Source organism: Micromys minutus, assembly GCF_963924665.1.
Source record: "Micromys minutus genome assembly, chromosome: 6".
In the NCBI taxonomy this organism is placed as follows: Eukaryota; Metazoa; Chordata; class Mammalia; order Rodentia; family Muridae; genus Micromys; species Micromys minutus.
The window spans coordinates 22,591,909-22,610,592 of NC_137975.1; the positions used below are offsets into that span (position 1 = coordinate 22,591,909).

The 18,684-nt window shown below is 40.2% G+C and overlaps 1 protein-coding gene across 1 annotated transcript in view; it reads right to left on the reverse strand.

Moving 5' to 3' along the window:
- The window catches only part of LOC308421722 (zona pellucida sperm-binding protein 3 receptor-like), a gene marked incomplete at its 3' end in the record, with an annotated part of 32,194 nt that extends 24,415 nt beyond the window's left edge, over positions 1-7,779 (reverse strand). The window contains 3 exon segments of the mRNA XM_080918142.1: positions 3,138-3,237; positions 5,927-6,106; positions 7,632-7,779. Of these exon segments, the coding sequence (XP_080774268.1) occupies positions 3,138-3,237; positions 5,927-6,106; positions 7,632-7,725 (374 nt within the window). The 5' untranslated portion in view covers positions 7,726-7,779.
- Positions 7,780-18,684: the final 10,905 nt, after the last annotated feature.

Sequence of the window (18,684 nt, forward strand, 5' to 3'; positions counted from 1 at the left end):
AGGAGGAGGAGGAGGAGGAGGACAAGGACAAGGACAAGGAGAAGAAGAAGAAAAGCAAAAGAAAACAAAGACAAACTGGCACAGGGAAGTTTATTGCCAGGCTCTGCCAATGAGGCAAGCAGGTCCTTCCTAATCCCTGCTTCGCATAAGGTCTGTCAGATATTCTGGCCCAGAAGGCTGAAGATAGATGCTTCAACATTATAGAAAATACTGGAAACTGTCCAGACAGACAGCAGTCTCTGTCTTTCTGTAATTTTTGGAATCTGTGTTTCCTGCATACTCAGACAATACATATTCCTTCTCAGCTCTCTAAAGGGACTGAAGACTAGATAGTCATAGTCTTACTACAAGCTTATGATTTAAGGAGATGTTCGAAGTCTAAAAGATATTTTTAGGATGGCAATACAAGTTAGGATTGAGATACAAAGCTCTGAACTCACCAATATCGGATAGATGATAGAATACTTTATCTAAGAAGCCAAACATAAATAGACTAGGCATTATAATGTAATTCTTCACAATTTTCATAATTATTCTTACTACATGTTGTTTATTCTTATAAGAGAAAACGTCCTTTTGCCTAGACAAAGAGGGGAAATATTTGAGGTTTGGTCTGTTGCTATGTGTTGTAATGATAAATACTGGCTCCCAAGATCTGGTTGCCCCCAAGGAAGGAGGAGATCCTTACGTACACCAAGTGTCTATAGAACCTTGCTTCTTAATTTAAAGCTATTAAATGAGCATAAAAACCAAAATTATAAAAATCCAAAATAAAATAAAAAGCAAGGAACTTAATGTGTAGATATTTAAACAGACTAACATTGTTGAATAAAAAACCTCAAAGTAGACCCAAATATATTTGAAAGTTAAAGTGTTATTTTTAAAGGATTTATCTTATATTGATAGAATAAATATTAACATTTTGAAAACATTTGTCACATTTTTTTATTTGGGGGAGGGCAATATGCAGCACTAAGATCTCTCCTTCTAATATGTTGGTCCTGGAGACATTAGAAAAAATATAGGTATAAATATGCATGAATACATCATAACAATGAAATCCATGACTTTTGGGGAGTAGAACTTCATAATACCAACTTCTCCACAAATTGTCTTCATAATATTAAATAGATAATGCATGCTATCAAACCTTTTAAAAAAATCAAGTACTGACAAAAATATATTAATATAGTTTTATGCCAAAATGCTTTAAAAAATCTGTACATGTATCTTTCTTTTTTAAAAAATAAAGTTGTAAGAAAAAAAAATAAAGCTTGCTGTCATGTAAAACTGTAACACTGTGACAAATAAATATCCCAGCAACACTAAGTGCTGGTAGGAATCATAAAGGGGACTTATTTGTTTTCAAGTAGAAATGTGACATGGCACATTCACTTCAGAAAGTGAGTAAGGTCTTTTAAAAGTGTCAAATTATTAACCTAAAAATTACAGTCAAGAGATAGATTACCCAAGTTCAAATTCACTCCCCCAAATGTATTTATAGTTACAAAGTTGTCTGCACTGGAGATGAGGGGAAACAGCTCACGTACCCATTGATGGTCAAATAGTGAACCACACTCTAGACTGTAAAACACTCAGCAGTAAGACAGGGGACATTACAGACATGCATTCCTTTGTGGGACGCCCAGAGAATTATTCTACATATTTAAAGCAATCTCAAAGTGTTACACACTCTGTGATTCCACGTATAGAATATCCTAAAGGATAAAATTATACACACGTAGCATCAGAAGATGGCAAAAGTCAGAAAGAGAGGAAGGAAGGGTGAGTGTTGAGGACAAAGGGTTAACAATTATGATGGTGACCCAGAACCATAAAACTTTTTTCTTGCTGCTCCGTAACTGTAATCTTGCTACTGTTATGAAGCATAATGTAATATGTTTCCCGATGGCCTTGGGTGACCCCTGTGAGAAGCTGGCTCAACCCCCAAAGGAGCTGTGACCCAGAGGTTGAGAACTGCTGGTGTGAAACAGTCATCACACTCCTGGAAATATAACAATAGAAATACCTATTTATATGCCATCCGCATTCAGAAAGTAGTGAATCTGAGAATTGTATGTTATAACACGGGATCAGGAACATACAGAAGTCTGTTCATGGGAATCACTGAATAAATTGTGATAAGCTCTGGTTTTCTTTGCAAAACTTCATCTGCCATAGTAGGCTTATGGAATATCCCTCAAAGACTCAGGTTGAAGGTCTGGTGCCAAGCTGGTAGAGATACTAGGGGAGATGGAAAGTTTAGAATCTGGGCCTAGTGAGAGTATTAGGTCCATGACACCATACCCTTGAAGGATAGGTCAAGATCTAGCTTCTTTTAAACTCTTTTTGCTTCCAAAATACCACAAGGTGCACAGTTTTGCTCCACACTGTTAACACACCAGAGTTATGCTGCTCAGATACTCTAAGCTGAAGCTTCAAACGTCATGGGCCAAAATAAATCTTTCCTCCTTGTAAATTGTTAATCATGGGTATTTTGTCACAACAGTGGGAAGCAAATGCAGTACCCCCACACATGATACACATGTGCAATGAGCAGACAGGGGGCAGGAGGATCAAGGATCTGGGGTATGTGTTCATCTGCAAGACATGCTCGTTATTAAGAACCTCATTTGCCCAGCTCTGAAGGCTGGAAGTTTTGAGCCGAGGCTGTCTCAGTGGTTGAAAACTGGTCGCTTACCAAGTTGCAACTGATGCAAAGGAAACAAACTCTTGTTTTGGGGTCTGAGTGGAGGAACCTGCATCCAAAGGGCCTCATCTCTAAATACATTGCATATGGAAATATAGATTTCAGTAACAAAAACCCCACTGAGTACAAAGCAATGCAGTTGAGAGGGGAAAAGAAATCAAAGTTCAAAGAAAATGTGTCAAGTCAGATAACCATGTATAAAAGGGATAAGATATTAGTAACAGTATTTGTCTCCATTATGCTTACATAATAAATGCTGAAAAGACACTCATAAACTAGTCAGTCATTTCTTGTCAGAACACAAAAGAGTAGAAACTGAGTAGAAGCAAGAACTTTTCAAGTTATAAACTGATACAGGGCTTTATTCTTTAAAGCATCAATGTGTTAACTCCTTATAAAATTGATTAAAAGAAAATCATTTACTTACCCCTTTAAGCAGCTGAATTCTATGTTTGAGTCCAGCAAAAGGTCAGACAGTATCTCTACTTTTCCATTGACCAACTCGCCTGGGTCTTTGCACCGTCTCCCTGGAGGAAAATTAGATGGATGACTAGTCGTTTTAAATATGAGATATAAAATTAAGGAAGAGAGATACTTAATTTTGGAAATCAGGGTTGGATTTTCTCAAAGAACTGGAAGTAGGATGACCAAATGACTCAGCCATACCACTCCTAGGCATATATCCAAGGCATTTTCTGTCTAACTACACAAACGAACACTCACTGCCGCTCTATTCACAGTAGCAAAGAAACAGAATCAACCTAGATACCCATTAACTGGTGAGAAGATATGGAAGTGTGGTACATATACACCAACAAATATTCAGCTGTAGGAGAAATGAAACCATGACATTCATGGTCCAATGGATGGAACTGGGAAACATTTGGGCCTCCCAAAGACAAGCAATGCATATTTTCTTTCAGATGTAGGTGCTAGCTTAAAATCTTCTACCATGTCTGTTTAGTCTGAAGTACATGTGGAAGCCAGGAAACTAGACACAGGCCATAGGGGGAAGGGTGGTAGTCATAGGTGCTGAAGGAAAGGGGGAATAATAGGAACAGAAAGGATCAAGTACCGAATGAGTGATAGGAACAGGGGAGGGGTTTAACCAAGTGACGTGTCCATGAAGAAGGGGAATCTATGATCTTCAACCCAAGTAAAAATATAATCAAAGGGAAATTAATACATATGATAAGCAAGAATGGGTATGCTGGGAGCTAAAGGTTTAAGTAGGGATGGTGACAAGCAGGTAGGGAAAGAAGGAATAAGGAATGGGCTAACCATAGCTACGGGTGCATGGAGAACCCATAAAGCATCCCACTAGTTTGTAAGCGAATGTGATTTTTAAAGTCACGCAAACAGAATTACTCCAAATGGATGGACAATGCTGCTCCCAGAACATGCGGGTTATTAAGTCAACATCTCAGTTCCAAGCTCAGAGAGTTGTTGGTCAGAGCCACCCAAAACAAAAAAAGGCTGTTACCATTGCTCTTGGTTGCCCATAACCATAGTGGTTAGGAACTTATTGCTAAAGACACCACATACAATGGCTACAGGATATCAACCAAATCAATCTCAAGCAAACAAGCAAACTTGCTGCTGGCTAGCTTTCATGGGGCCAGATGTGCTATACAGGCTGCTGGGAGAGAAAAGAGATCAGTGGTCTTACCCAGCGCTGGGTTCTGCATGCTGCAGTACTGACCTGTGAGGCAAGGCTTGGTCACTGGTACAATAATAGCATGGTTTCTACAGAGTGATCTGGATAAAGTGGGTCTGGGACCTCTTTCCCAGAGGAGAATTCATTCCCAGTACTCCAAACCTCATCAAATGTCTATGGCTATGGAGGCATAGGCCCTCCTGTTTATACCTATAAACCCGAGCTATTCCAGAATTTGGTCATAAGAGCTACTTAATGCAGAGGATAGTGGTCAGTCAAGAGACCCATAACTGTTCAAAGTGCTGAGAACAGTGAGTGTGGGTGCTCAGTGATGGACGGATCATTGATATCAACCCAGACCCAGACCCATCAGGGCTTAAGAAACATCAGCAAAGAAAGGGCAGAAAGAATGTCAGAACTGGAGGACGGGGGTGAGGGCTGCAAACTTCTGTCCTCTGGACATGACAGATGTTGCACACATGGGGTCATTACAGTTATGGCAACTTTCATGAGATTAAGACAATTTCAAATTACAGTATGGAGTTGGAAAGGAGCTCTTTATTCTCCCTCTTAGCTGAGGCAGTTGGTGGCTACTGAGAAAGGGAAAGTCATTTTTGGTGGTGTCCACTGGTAAGTTCTCATGCCCCAAGCACATACACACACAGGCAGCTGGTCTCCGTGGGTTACAGAAAATGAGCAGATGACGTGAAATCAAGAGAAAGCTGTGGGAGGAGGAAAGACGTTGAGGGAGGGACTGGGTGGCTGTGACTAAGATATTGTGTATCTCTGTACAAAATATGAAGAATAAAATAAATGTAAAAGGCCACTTAGTTAACTACAACTCCTGCTTCCAGATAGCTCTGTTGGTATATTCAAATTCTTGTTTTTTTTTTCCAGACTCACTGAATTGCTATTTTGAGAAAAAAAAATAAATGCATTACCAATTTTTGTGAAATACTTTAAAAAGAAAAAAAAAGTCTGTACTCAGTGTCATTTAGTTAATTAAACCACTAATATAATATGGATCCTAACATACTGGTAAATCTTATACATGAATATATACTCTTAAAAATGTTTACCTTCGGTCACAGACAGAAGAAAAAAATAAATAAATTTTAAATCCTACATAATTTGTTACAAAATTAGATTATGGTACATTGCTGTCTTTTCTCAAATACTATAGTTAATGTTACTCTTTTGAAATACTTGTTTTAAAATTTTCTCTGTGTGTGTGTGTATGTGTGTGTGTGTGTGTGTGTGTGTGTGTGTGTGCCCGCATGCATGTGTATGCATGGTGTACACAACAATGCATGAGGAAGCTGAGGGAAGACGTCAATGTCCCAGGAGCTAGAGTTACAAGCATTAATTGAACATGTGTACTGGTCCTGGGATTCAGCTCTGCTCCTTTTAACTACTGAACCATCTCTCTAGCCCCAGGAAATATAAATTTTAACACAAAATTATTCAAACGTTTTCTTTAGACTTGAGTAACTTATTACATCTCTATGAGAACTCTCTGAGAAGGAAGATTACAGGGGAGAATATATGCTGATACTCACTGGCACAAAAAGCAGTATATACCCATGAGCCGTTCTCATCACATATAATATGGCTTGAATTGACTCTCTTGAAGCCATGATGGCAGGTATATTTCACAACAGTTCCAGTTGAAAAGGTTGTCTCATATAACTGGTTGATTGGAGAAGCAAATGGAAAACTGGGCAGAGGTCCACAATCACCTGGATAGCAAATTACAAGAAACACCACAGGCTGTACCTTGAGGGAAAGAAATCTCAAAATTTGAGCAGTAAGCTTCACTGAGCAAGGAGCTTGCTTCTTAGATGGTCGTTAATGTATGTGTCCTTGTTGCAGTAAAAAATAAAAATGGGTTGCAACCAGTTCCCGCTCATGCTCCCCCATTCCTTTACCCCCACCCACTCTCCCTGACCCAGGCAGTCGCTCCAGCACTAGTCCCATCACCGTAGGGCAATATGGAACTAACAGTTTATCTCAGCGGCTCCACACTGTTCCCCAAGTACTCTCTGACCCAGGCAGTCCTTGAGCTGTTCCAGCGTAGCACCTTACCACGCTGCTCCCAGTCACAATTCCCTTGGCAGGTTGTTCCTACACTAGGCCCTTGCATCCCAATTTCGTGGCGGGTTTGGTGTGCCCCGCCATTACACCTTCGCTTGAACTCAATTAGGTCGCCACATGAAGGAAAACGCCACACTATGATCCAACTGATATGATATTATTTTCTCATCTAGACAACACAAATCATCCTGTATACACCTATTCCTTATAAAATATTCAAAAAACCTGTATCTATGCAGAGATATACAGAGAGAAATATCCACATCTGCCTCCATGGTCTCTCAGCTCCCTCCTCTTGCTCTGGCTCCTCCTTCTCTTTCTAAAACTTTATTTCCACCCATCCTTTCTTCTCGTCCAATGACAGGCCACATTTTATCTTGTACCTGCCTTCCTGCATAAAGATATCATCTTACACGTCTTGGCAATAATAATGATAATAATAATAATAATAATAATAATAATAATAATAATAATAATAATAATAATAACAGTGGAATGGAAATTTCACCTACCCTTCCCTATATGTCAATTTCATTATTTTATCATTGATCACATCTGCCTACTTGAAATATAGTCATATGTCATGCCAACTAATATTTTTTGCCTTTTAAAAAACACATTTTATTATGCAATATTAGCTGTCTCAGAAGACAGGATGGAAAGGAAGCGTTTCATTTATGTTTACTTGGTGCTTTTGAAATTTGTATACATTGTCTGTTTTAAAAGAGCTTTCAAAATTATCACATTGTTGGTACTACACTGAACTTTTTTTTGGAGAAAAAAAAATCTTAATCCTACTTCCCTAGTAAAAATTAAATAAAGAACTAAATACTTTCCATATGACCCAGTGGAACTATCTGTATCTATTCCACATAATCATTTAAACAACAGGAAGTTTTCATAGTCAGACAGATAACACACCTTTATTCCTGGTCAGAGGTGCTTTGAATTTAGACTATTTACAAATTCCTGCAGAGGATATTCTAAAAGGATATCAAAAGCATCTACAAAACCACCTTTAGTCAGAAGTATAGCAAATTTTCCTAAATCTCAAGCTATCTAATACATTTTATAATGTAAAAATGGATGTCCACTGGACATTGCCTAAAGCATGCATGTGGCAGACCCGTGATATGGTGACATTTGGCTTGTCTTCCCCCAATGACTTACCCAGAACAGGGGCCATCAGAGCAGTGGCCAGGGTCATTTGGAACAGAGTTGAATGAGAGGTTTTCCACAGCTCAAGGAAGGACCAGGCTGTCATTATCCCTTTTCTGTGGAGGACTGAGCTCTTGGTGAGTGTATCTGAATCTCTTGGAGAGTACGTGATCTGATGCTTTTCCAATGTTTCTGCCAGGAAAACTTGATAGTCATTGGCCTTGTGCTTGTCATCAAGCATGTATGTGCATATCACACACACACACACACACACACACACACACACACAAACACACACACACACAACCCCTAAAACAAACAAAAAGCATACAAACTATCTTCAAATGGATTATAGTTAAGTATATAAGAAAATATATGAAAATCAAATGTTTACAACATATGATAGCTTCTTTTGGCATAACATATGCCAGGAATTTACTCAAAGACTTAATTCTATATGGAGACATAGGAGTGGGCTTTCCAGAAGGGGTTTCTTATGTAGTAATTCCAAAGTGATAGATAAAGAGTAATTTATATTAAAAATGAAAATCAAGCATAGACATAACATTAACAGTGAGAAATAAGAATCATCCATAGTCGTGACTTAGATTAGTTTAGAAGGTCTGAATTTTAATAGGAAGATGATCAGTTAGAGACATATTTGAAGTAAGTTTGATTGGATGTTAGAAGTTTGTCCCCAGGGGATGGAGAGAGCCACCTTTGTGTTGGTTTTGAGTGACATGATTATTGTGACTTTCTAAGACGGCATGTGATTTCAGAAGATGGTAGTATCAAAGAGAGAGGAGGGATGGGTAACACAGAGGCTTATTTAAAACATAGAAGCAGTGAGCATCAATACACCCAGGTTAATAAAACAAAACTACCCGATATATAGGCACAGCTCAGCCTCGTATAATGTCAGTAATGACTCAATACAATTCTTACAAACAGATGCCTATATAATGAACCATGAAGAAATATCAGGGTAGTTCCACTTTGCAACTCTGCCTGCCTACCAGTAGTTCTGCTATAACCTGAGAGGCATACGCATGAGATCCTCTTCTGCCCCAATCCCCTAACCTGCTGACACCCTAGAAAGCCCAGTAGTCATGAGCTCTGCTTCTCCCTGTAGGAGTTCTAATGTCCTTCCAGTTTGAACCTACACCTGCAGTCACAGACTGGCTCCCCATGCCCACCTCATAGCTCTACTTGTCTCCCAGGAGGCCTGCTCCAATGCAGGACACCCAGGTCAGCCAACATCAGAGACAATGAGATGGCAAAAGGCAAACACAAGAACCTAACCAACAGAAGCCACTACAACATGGCAGCATTAGAACCCAGCTCTCCCACAATAGCAAGCTCTGGATATCTTCACATATCTGAAGAGCAAGACTGGGACTTGAAATCTCATCTCATGAAGATGAGAGAGGCCTTTAAGAAGGATATAAATGCTTCTCTTAAAGAAATACAGGTAAAAACAAACAGGCAGAAGTCCTTAAAAAGAAACAAATAAATTTCTTAAAGAGATACAGGAAAGTACAATCAAACATGCAAAGGAAATGAATCAAACAGTCCAAGACTCAAAACTGGAAAAAGAATCAAGAAAGAAAGCACAGATGGAGGCAACCCTGGAGATGGAAAACCTGAGAAAGAGAACAGGAACTAGAGACATAAGCATCACCAACAGAATATAAGAGATGGAAGAGAGTCTCAGGAATAGAAGATACCATGGAAGAAATTGATACATTGGTCAAGGAAAATGTCACATGTGAAAAGTTCCTAATGAAAAACATCCAAGGAATCTGGAACACTATGTAAAGAACAAACCTAACCATAATAGAAATAGAAAAGAGTGAAGATTCCCAGTTCAAAGGGCCAAAAAACATCTTCAATAAAATCATAGAGGAAAACTTCCCTAACCTAAAGAAAGATACTTATATACAAACAAAAAGCTTACAGAATACCAAAATGATTGAACTAGAAAAAAAAACCCTTCAGCCTCATAATAATCAAAACACTAAATATACAGAGCAAAGAAAGAATATTAAAAGCTGACTGGCAAAAAGGCCAAGTAACATATAAAGGAAGACACCAAATCACACTGATTTCTCAACAGAGACTCTAAAAGCCAGAAGGATCTATATAAATGTCTTGCAGACCCTAAGGAACCACAGATGTCATCCTAAACTACTATACCCAGCAAAACCTTGAATCACTGTAGATGGAGAAACCAAGATATTCCATGAAAAAAAAACAAATTTAAACAATATCTTTCTACTAATCTGGACCTACAAAGAATAATTGAAGGAAAACTCCAATATAAAGAGTGTAAGGAAATGGTGACAAAAGGGAAGAGGGGAACATGATCAGGTATTGGGGTGAGGAAACAGGAAAGAAGCCCAGAGGACCAGCAGAAAGAATTGAAGCAGGCAACCTCGGGAGGTGGGGGGGGAGCTCTAGAATGTACCAGAGATCTAGGAGGTGTGAGACTCTCAGGACTCCACCCTACTGTGGGGAGAGGGAACTTGGAGAGTAGATAACTCCAGTAGATAAACAGGGCATCAAGGGAGGGATGGGGTTGCCATTCCACAGTCAAAAACTCTGACCCAGAATCGTTCGTGTCTGAAAGAACTATAGGAACAAAACTGGAGAAAAGACTGAGGAAAAGAAGGTCCAGTGACAGACAGAAATCGAGATCTAGCTTAGGGGGAGGCCTCAAGGCCTGACACTATTGCTGATGAGATGGTGTCCTTACAAATAGTGCCTATTGTGACTGCCCTCCAAAAGGCCCAACAAGCATCTGAAAGAGTTAGATGCAAATACATATACCCAACTAATGGACAGAAGCTGGTGATCCCTGCGGTTGAATTGGGGGAAAGCTGGAAGGAGCTGAGGAGGAGGTTGACCACATAGGAAAATTAGCAGTCTCAATTAACCTGCACCACTCATGATCTTTCAGACATTGAACCACCAACCGGGGAGCATACACTAGCTGATATGAGGCCCCAGTACATATACAGCCAAGGACTGCTGGGTCTGGACTTAGTCAGAGAAGATGCACCTAACCTTTCAGAAATTTAGAGCCCCAGAGAGTGGGGAAGTCTGGTGAAGTAGGGGAAGAGGTGGGGTTATCCTCTTAGAGCCTGGGGGGTTGGTAGGATGTGGACCAGGTTGGGGATAAAGTCTGGACTGTAAAAAAAAAAAAGATTAAAGAATTTTTCTTTAAGTGTAACTACACTCAAGAAAATACAAGAAATTAGTTATATCACATATCACAGCAAAACAAAAAGAAGAGAATTACACACACACACACACACACACACACACACACACACACACACACACACACTAACACTGCCAACATTAAAATACCAGGAACTAACAAACATTGGTCACTAATATCTCTAAACATCAATGGAGTCAACACACAAATAAAAAGACACAGGCTAACAGACTGGATATGTAAACAGGATCCATCATTCTGTTCCAAACCAGAAACAAACATCAGCAAAAAAATAAATACTACTGAAGAATAAAGGGCTGGATAGAAAGGTTTTACAAGCAAACAGACTGCCCCCCCCAAAAAAAACAAGCTGAAGTAGTCGTTGTAATCTCTAATATAGTAGACATTCAACCAAAAGTTATCAAAAGAGATGAGGAAAGGCCACTTTATACTCATCAAAGGAAATCTCCACCAAGATTATATCTCAATTTGGAACATCTATGCCCCAAACACAAAAGCATCTGCGTTCATAAAAGATACTTTACTAAAACTGAAATCACATACTGAACCACATACAATAATGGTGGGAGACTTCAATACCCTACTCTTACCAATGGACAGCTCACTGAAACAGCAATTAAACAGAGAAACAATGGAACTAACAGATAATATAAACCAAATGAATTTAACAGGCAAATGGATACAAAAATGTGGTTTATTTACACAGTGTAACAATACTCAGCTATTAAAAGAAAGGCGTCATAAATTTTGCAGGCAAAAAATGGAACAAGAAAACATTATCCTGAGAGAGGTAACCTAGACCCCAAATGGCATGCATGGTATGTACTCACTGTTAAGTAGACATTAGCCAGAAAATACAGAATACCCCATGATAAACCCCACAGACCCAAAGAAATTAAACAAGAAGGAAGGACGAAGCGAAGATGTTTGAATTACACTTAGAGAGAACAAACTAGTCATAGGAGGCAGATGGAGGGAGGGATCTGTGTGGGAGAGGGGAGGGAAATAAGGGAACAAGTGTGGAGAGAGACTGGAGAGGGCCAGGAGAATGAATGAAAGTCTGCAGCTGCCAGAGGATGTGGGGAAATCTTTAGGAAGTCCCAGAGACCTGAGGTGGGGGAGGTTCCCAGGAGTCAATGCAGGTGACCTTAGCCAAAATGTGTAAGAGTGGGAACATGGAATCTGAAGAGGCTACCTCCTGCAGCCAAGCAGGACCCCCAGTGAAGGGATAAGAACATCTTATCTTGTCTTAGGGTTTCTATTCCTGCACAAAACATCCTGACCAAGAAACAAGTTGAAGAGGAAAGGGTTTATTCAGCTTACACTTCCACATTTCTGCTCATCACCAAAGGAAGTCAGGACAGGAACTCACACAGAGCAGGAACTTGGAAGCAGGAGCTGATGTAGAAGCCATGGAGGGATGGTGCTTATTGGATTGCTTCCCCTGGCTTGTTCAGCCGGCTTTTTTGGTCTTTTGGGTTTTTTTTTTTTAATTTTTATTGGATATTCTCTGTATTTATATTTCAAATGTTATCCCCTTTCTCCCCACTCCATTTTCCCCTCACCCTTCACTTGTTTCCATGAAGGTGCTCCCTCTCCCAACCACTCTTTCCACCTCAGCACCTTGGCATTCCCCTACACTGGGAAAGTGCACTTTCACTGGACCAAGGGCCTCTCCTCCGATTGATGCTAGACAATGCTATCCTCTCTTAAATATGCAACTGGAGCCATGGGTCTCTCCATGTGTGCTCATTGGTTGGTGTTTTAGTCCCTGGAAGTTCTGGAGGGTTTGGTTGGTTGATAATGTTCTTGCCATGGGGTTGCAAACAGTTTCAGCTCCTTCAGTCCTTTCTCTAGCGCCTTCATCGGGGTTCCCATGTTCAGTCCAATGGTTAGCTGCAAGCATCCTCAACTGTATCTGTATGACTCTGGTAGAGCCTCTGAAGAGGCATCCATATCTGGCTCCTGCCAGTAAGCACTTCTTGGCATCAGCAATAGTGCTTAGGTTTGGTGGTTTCAGACTGCTTTCTTCCAGAACCCAGAACTACCAGCCCAGGGATGACACCACCCATAATGGGTCCTCCCCCACTTGATCACTAATTGAGAAAATGCCTTACAGCTGAATCTCACAGAGGCATTGCCTCAAGGGAAGCTCCTTTCTATGTGATAACCCCAGCTTGTGTCAAGTTGACACACAAAACCAGTCAGTGCACGAACCCACCTACAAAACTTTCAACCCAAAATGTGTCCTGTCTAAATGAAATACAGGGACAAAGTTGGAGCAGAGACTGAAGGAATGACCAACCAATAACCAGCTCAACTTGAAACCTATCCTATGGGCAAGCACCGATCCCTGATGTTATTAATGATATTCTGTTATGGTTGTAGACAGGATCCTAGTGTAACCGTTCTCTGAGATTCTCTACCCAGCAGCTGACTAAAACAGACATGGTTACCCACATCTAAACAGTGGAAAGAGGTCAGGAACTCTTATGGAAGAACTGGAGAAAGGATTAAAGAGTACAAAGGAGATGGGAACTCCACAGGAAGACCAATAGAATCAACTAACCTGGAACTCTGGGAGCTGTCAGAGACTGAGCCTCCAACCAAGGAGCATGCAGAGGTCCCTACCATGTATGTAGCAGACTTGCAACTTAGTCCCATGTAGGCACCCCAACGAATGGAGCAGAATTATCTGTCTCCCTGCATAGCTCCCTTGTCTAGCACATCACAGACTGCTTGCACATGTTTCTTGCGGCCCTACTCACAATTACTGAGTTATGGGAAGAAAATGCGCTATATGTGAATAGTGAAGTTTTATTAGGCCTCAAAGAAAAACAGAATTATGACCTTTCCTAGAAATAGATGGAACTGGAGATCCTCCAGTTGTTAAGACAAACACTACCCACTTTCTCTCTCATGTGGCTCCTACACTTGATATGCAATTATGGAGATTATGCAGATAATACAAAACTGAAAGGGAAACTACTTAGGCAAAGGAAGGGGAGCAGTGGGAGGTCAGAGAAGAAAGCAAGAGCTGGAAATGAAGGTTGAACATGTGGAGGTATATCAAGCACTTCAATGAAGCTGTCTTTTTGAAATTTATCATTGTGCATAACATGCGTACACTTGATCAGTGTCTCACTAGAGAAGCCTCCTCTTAAAACACATGCTAACTGATACAGAGAGACCTTGAGACAGTCCTAAACAAGATGTCTTCATCAAGCCTCCTCCCCACCCAGGGAACTATACAGAATAGAAGACAGGCATATGTAAGAGCCACAAAGGATGGATGTTACCATGGAAACTGTCTTCTAGACACAGGAGGACCAATGTACATGTGAATTAAGTCAACAGAAACTATGGCAGTATGCACAGGGCCTGCACCAGTTCAAGGCAAACAGGATTCCAGAGTTGAGACAGGGAAGTAGAAATGATTTCTTCTAACCAAGAAGTTGTTTCCAACTGACAATCCCTTGCGAAGGAAAAGTTAGTATTTTTCAGGAAAGACTCACTGCGCATATAAGCCACATTTAAGGGCAGGTCTCATGCCCAACAGTTGATGTCCTTTTTTTCTTCCTTTCTTTCTTTCTTCCTTCCTTCCTTCCTTCCTTCCTTCCTTCCTTCCTTCCTTTCATTCTTTCATTTATTTTTTTTTAGTCACATGGTTTTGGGTTTCTTTTGTTTTACTCTTACTAGTATTTTGCTTGTGTATTATGTTTTCTGATATTGTAGATTTTGTGGGGTTTGTAGTGTGTGTGTGTGTGTGTGTGTGTGTGTGTGTGTGTGTGTGTGTTTGCGTGTGTGTTGTGCTTTTTCTTTTTTTCTCTTTTCAACTCTGATTTTTCTTTTTCTTTTGGCCTCTTTATTTTCTAAAGAGAAAGAAGGCTCAGAGCCAGAGAGGTGGGGAGGTAGATAATCTGGGAGAAGAGGAAGTAAAATGATGATCAGAATATATTGTATGAAAAATGTTGGTTTTTATTAGAAAAGCAACAGAAGAGCTGGCAAGATGCTCAGAAGATAGGGGTACTTGCTGCCAAGCCTGACAACCTGAGAAAACTGACTCTCACAAGCTTTTCTCTGGCCTTCATATGCACACTACAACACATGCTTCCCACCCCAGCACACCCACAGATCAATAAGTAAGCATGTATTTTAAAAGAAGACTATTTCGTAGTTCTCCCACTGTCGATGGGGGTGGGGAGCAGTGTTTAAGTCCTAACAGGAGACAGATGCCAGGCACATCTGCCTAGCAGTGATGACGTCATTTCACATCCCTTCTTCGAAGCCCAGCAGTGAGGCCACTGCTGAAGCAGTGGGGCCACAGGTGGAGCTGTGTCCCCAGAGATGGGTTTTTGTTGTTACTGTTATTGGTGTGGTATTTTCTTTTCTTTTATTAAGCTATAGTTTTAGTTGTGTATGTCTGTTAGATTTTTCAGGAGAATTTAACGCTGATATCCTTTTTAAAGGACTTAGCATAATGCCTAGAGTACAGAAATATGTTTTTATGTTAGAAAATATTTTGGAAGATAGTAAGTAACAGAACCAAGATTAGAATTAGTTCTGCCAAAACCAGAACTCTCAGACATCAAAATATCATTAATATGATTTAAAAATATAATAATGGTAGATTGTGTCAGTAGGGCACTTCAGTTATGTATGTATATGCCAGTGCAAAGAAACACACAAGAGCTGGTACCAGAGGCCCTTGGACCTCTGTAAGAGCCAGGTTAGATGCAGAGCAGGTAGACAGAGCAGTCTTGCAATTTTTCCCTGGCTTTCTACTCTCTCCCTTGGAGGAATTCATGTGCTCCCTCAACCTTGTTTGCCATCTGTAAATTTCACACAGACCACTGAATTCAGTTGATAACATTCTTATTCGGTCATTCCCTCCCGCATGTGAAGACTGAGGGAACTTAAGTGTCTAGGTCTGTGAGGCTTTGTATTTCACTGAATTCCATGGCATTTTCATATCCTCCAAAGCTACATTCTCATTTGTAAGCATTTTCTTTCTCTCTTACCCAAGCATAGTTATATATATATATATATATATATATATCTTAAGTTGGTTGTTTTATATATATGTATATACAATATATATATATACATATATTTTAAGTGAATTGCTGATATGTTAATCTAAAGATGCTTCCTGGTGTCTCATCATCCAACTACAATTGTGTATTGTGTGTGTGTGTGTGTGTGTGTGTGTGTGTGTGTGTGTGTATAATATTGAACCTGCAGTCTCTGTTTACTTTCTCTGTAATTAAGATAACATACCCTAATAGCAGTAACTTAAGTGGGAATGAGTCAATTTCAGCACATAGTTTGAGAGTACAGTCTGTTAGGTGAGGAAGTGTTTGCAGCTAGAGCTTGAGAAAAGTGGCTAAGTTGTATCTGTACTTAAAAAGGAGAGAGCAGTTAATTCTTGTGCACTGCTAGCTCTCTTCTTATTTAGCCCAGGACCCCAGCCCTGCCCCATTGGTGCCACCCTTCTTTAAGGCGGGTTTCCCCACATTAATCTTATCTAGATAAGCCCTCTAAGGCATGGGGAGAGGCTAGTCTATTATCGAATCATCACCGGTGTGCTTAGAGGCTTATTTGCTAGGAGATTCTAGATCCTATCAAATTGATGCGTTAATATTACTGTCATGCCCACCAAATAGCATGGCTTGGCCTCATTTACACTAAGCATACTCAGAACACTTGGACTACACTCAGAGCAAACCAGCCACAAATCTGACCTTGTGCTTAAATGCTAAGAATCTCACATACACAGAGGGTATTTTCTAGACACTACAGGATGGAAACCATAAAACTCAACATCCCAAACCCCACTGGTAGCCGAGTTCATCCCAAACCATCAGTTACTTTTCCTCCCACTGTCATGTTTGACTGGGAGCTGCGAGTTCCCACCACTGCTCAGTCTTCTAAGAGGCTGGTACCCTGGATATTGCTAACCTAGAAAAAGACCTAACTTCAAAGCCCAAAGTATGCCTTCTGTAGCCTGCATATCTGATAATAATAAGTTCTGAAAATCATATGTCAGTCTGTCATGTTAGAGATCACGCATATTTCAAAAGATGCTGCTAAGAACATTTGTGTACGTTTTTCTGTGTGAACATTTTCTCCTAGGGCAAATATAGCTAGCCCCAGGGACTTCTGGACCAGAGAGCTAGTTTGTCAACATTCTTAGCAATAGCAAACTGGTTTCCAAAGTTACTAATCATTTTACATTCATACCAATAACTGATAAAGATTCTAATTTTTTGACCTTTTCCCTCTAAGCTTGTGTTCACTATTCTTTTCTTGGTGGTGGTATTGGTGTTGATTTGTTTGAGATGCAGTAGCCCTGTTGCTGTGAGCATGGTGTCTCCCTGTGAGTTTGATTGAAATTTCTCTAAGAAAAAGTGATACAAACAATATTTTCATGCAGTTGCTTGAAGTTCATATAAGTCAGTTCTCTGGAGAAATGTGCATTCGAATAGCTTCATTTTAAATTCAGTGCACCATCTCTTGTTGTTAACCCGTGAAAGTTATTTCTTTACCGTTCCTGTAGTTTTGGAGAAAGGCCATGTACTCTAAAGTCTCAGTAGGCCAAAGCATCCTTACATTTTCTGTCTTCCAGTCTCTACTTTCCACACACTGCAGTTATTGGTGGCAGACACTGTGCCCACTTTTCTAGTCATCCTTAACAGATCTCTCTAAGCACAAGAGTATTTTTTTAATGTCGTTCAACTTTTCTCTTTCTGTTGTTGCTGCCTACTCAGAAAGTAGAGATTCACTCTTGTGGCTTCTTGTAGAAGCTTTACAGTCTGGCTTTTACATTGAGATATAAAAATCTTTAATATTTTTAAAAGCAGGGACACAATACTAATTCTGGAGAAGCAAGAGACAGGGGACACAGTGAAGACTAAACTTTCTCATGAGAAGAGGTGGCATTGAGGGTGACAGGCAGGCATCCTCTCATCTCCTTGTCTTTCCTCTCAAAAGTTGATGGTCAACAAAGAGAGAAGCTTTTCAGTGTGGCTGGCTCCAGCCTCCCCGTGCTGTGTGTGTTCTGTGTCCCTCTCTCCAATTCTTTAACCTCATTGGGTAACTAATATCATTTGCCAATTTTACTCCAATATACAGGAAGTAGATAAACAAACCGACACATTTGCCTTCAACAATCAGAAAAATGGTACCATTCCTTTCTCATCTACTATGCACCTTATTTCCTTGTTGGGCAGTACCATTTCCCTAATTCTATACTCTTCAAGCTGATAAAACACTAGCCATTCCCCAAGGGTAGTCTGAGTGTTTAGTATATGACTAACCTGTAGGTATCTGAATAAGAAGACGTAGGAAGACTCTAGTGTTGCCTTTGGTTTTTTTCCCCTCTCAGAATGAAGTGTCTTTGGTCATTCCTTGCCCCTCCCTGGAACAGAATCACCACAACATTCTTTCCTTTCAGGCAATGTTCTGGTCAAAATCTGAAGTTCCAGTGGTGTGGTGAGTGGTTGGCTGAGCAAGTGGGGATGAGTTCAAGTAGAAATGGAGTCACTCATAATTCTTGTAAAGGATCAACTGTGGATCCTTACTCTCAGCTGACCTTAAAATGAGATAAAATAGACCCATGTCTGTTTTTGTTTTGCCTGCTTGTGAGAGGCAACTAGAAGGATGTTTCTACTAATGTAACCACAATACAGTCTTCTCATTTGTGGATTCTGCAGATGCCACTGGTAGACTGGGTAGGTAGGGACATCATGGTTATATCTGTACTGAGTATGTACAAACTGTCTTGTACATTCCTCCCTAAATAAGACCATGGAAAAAGAA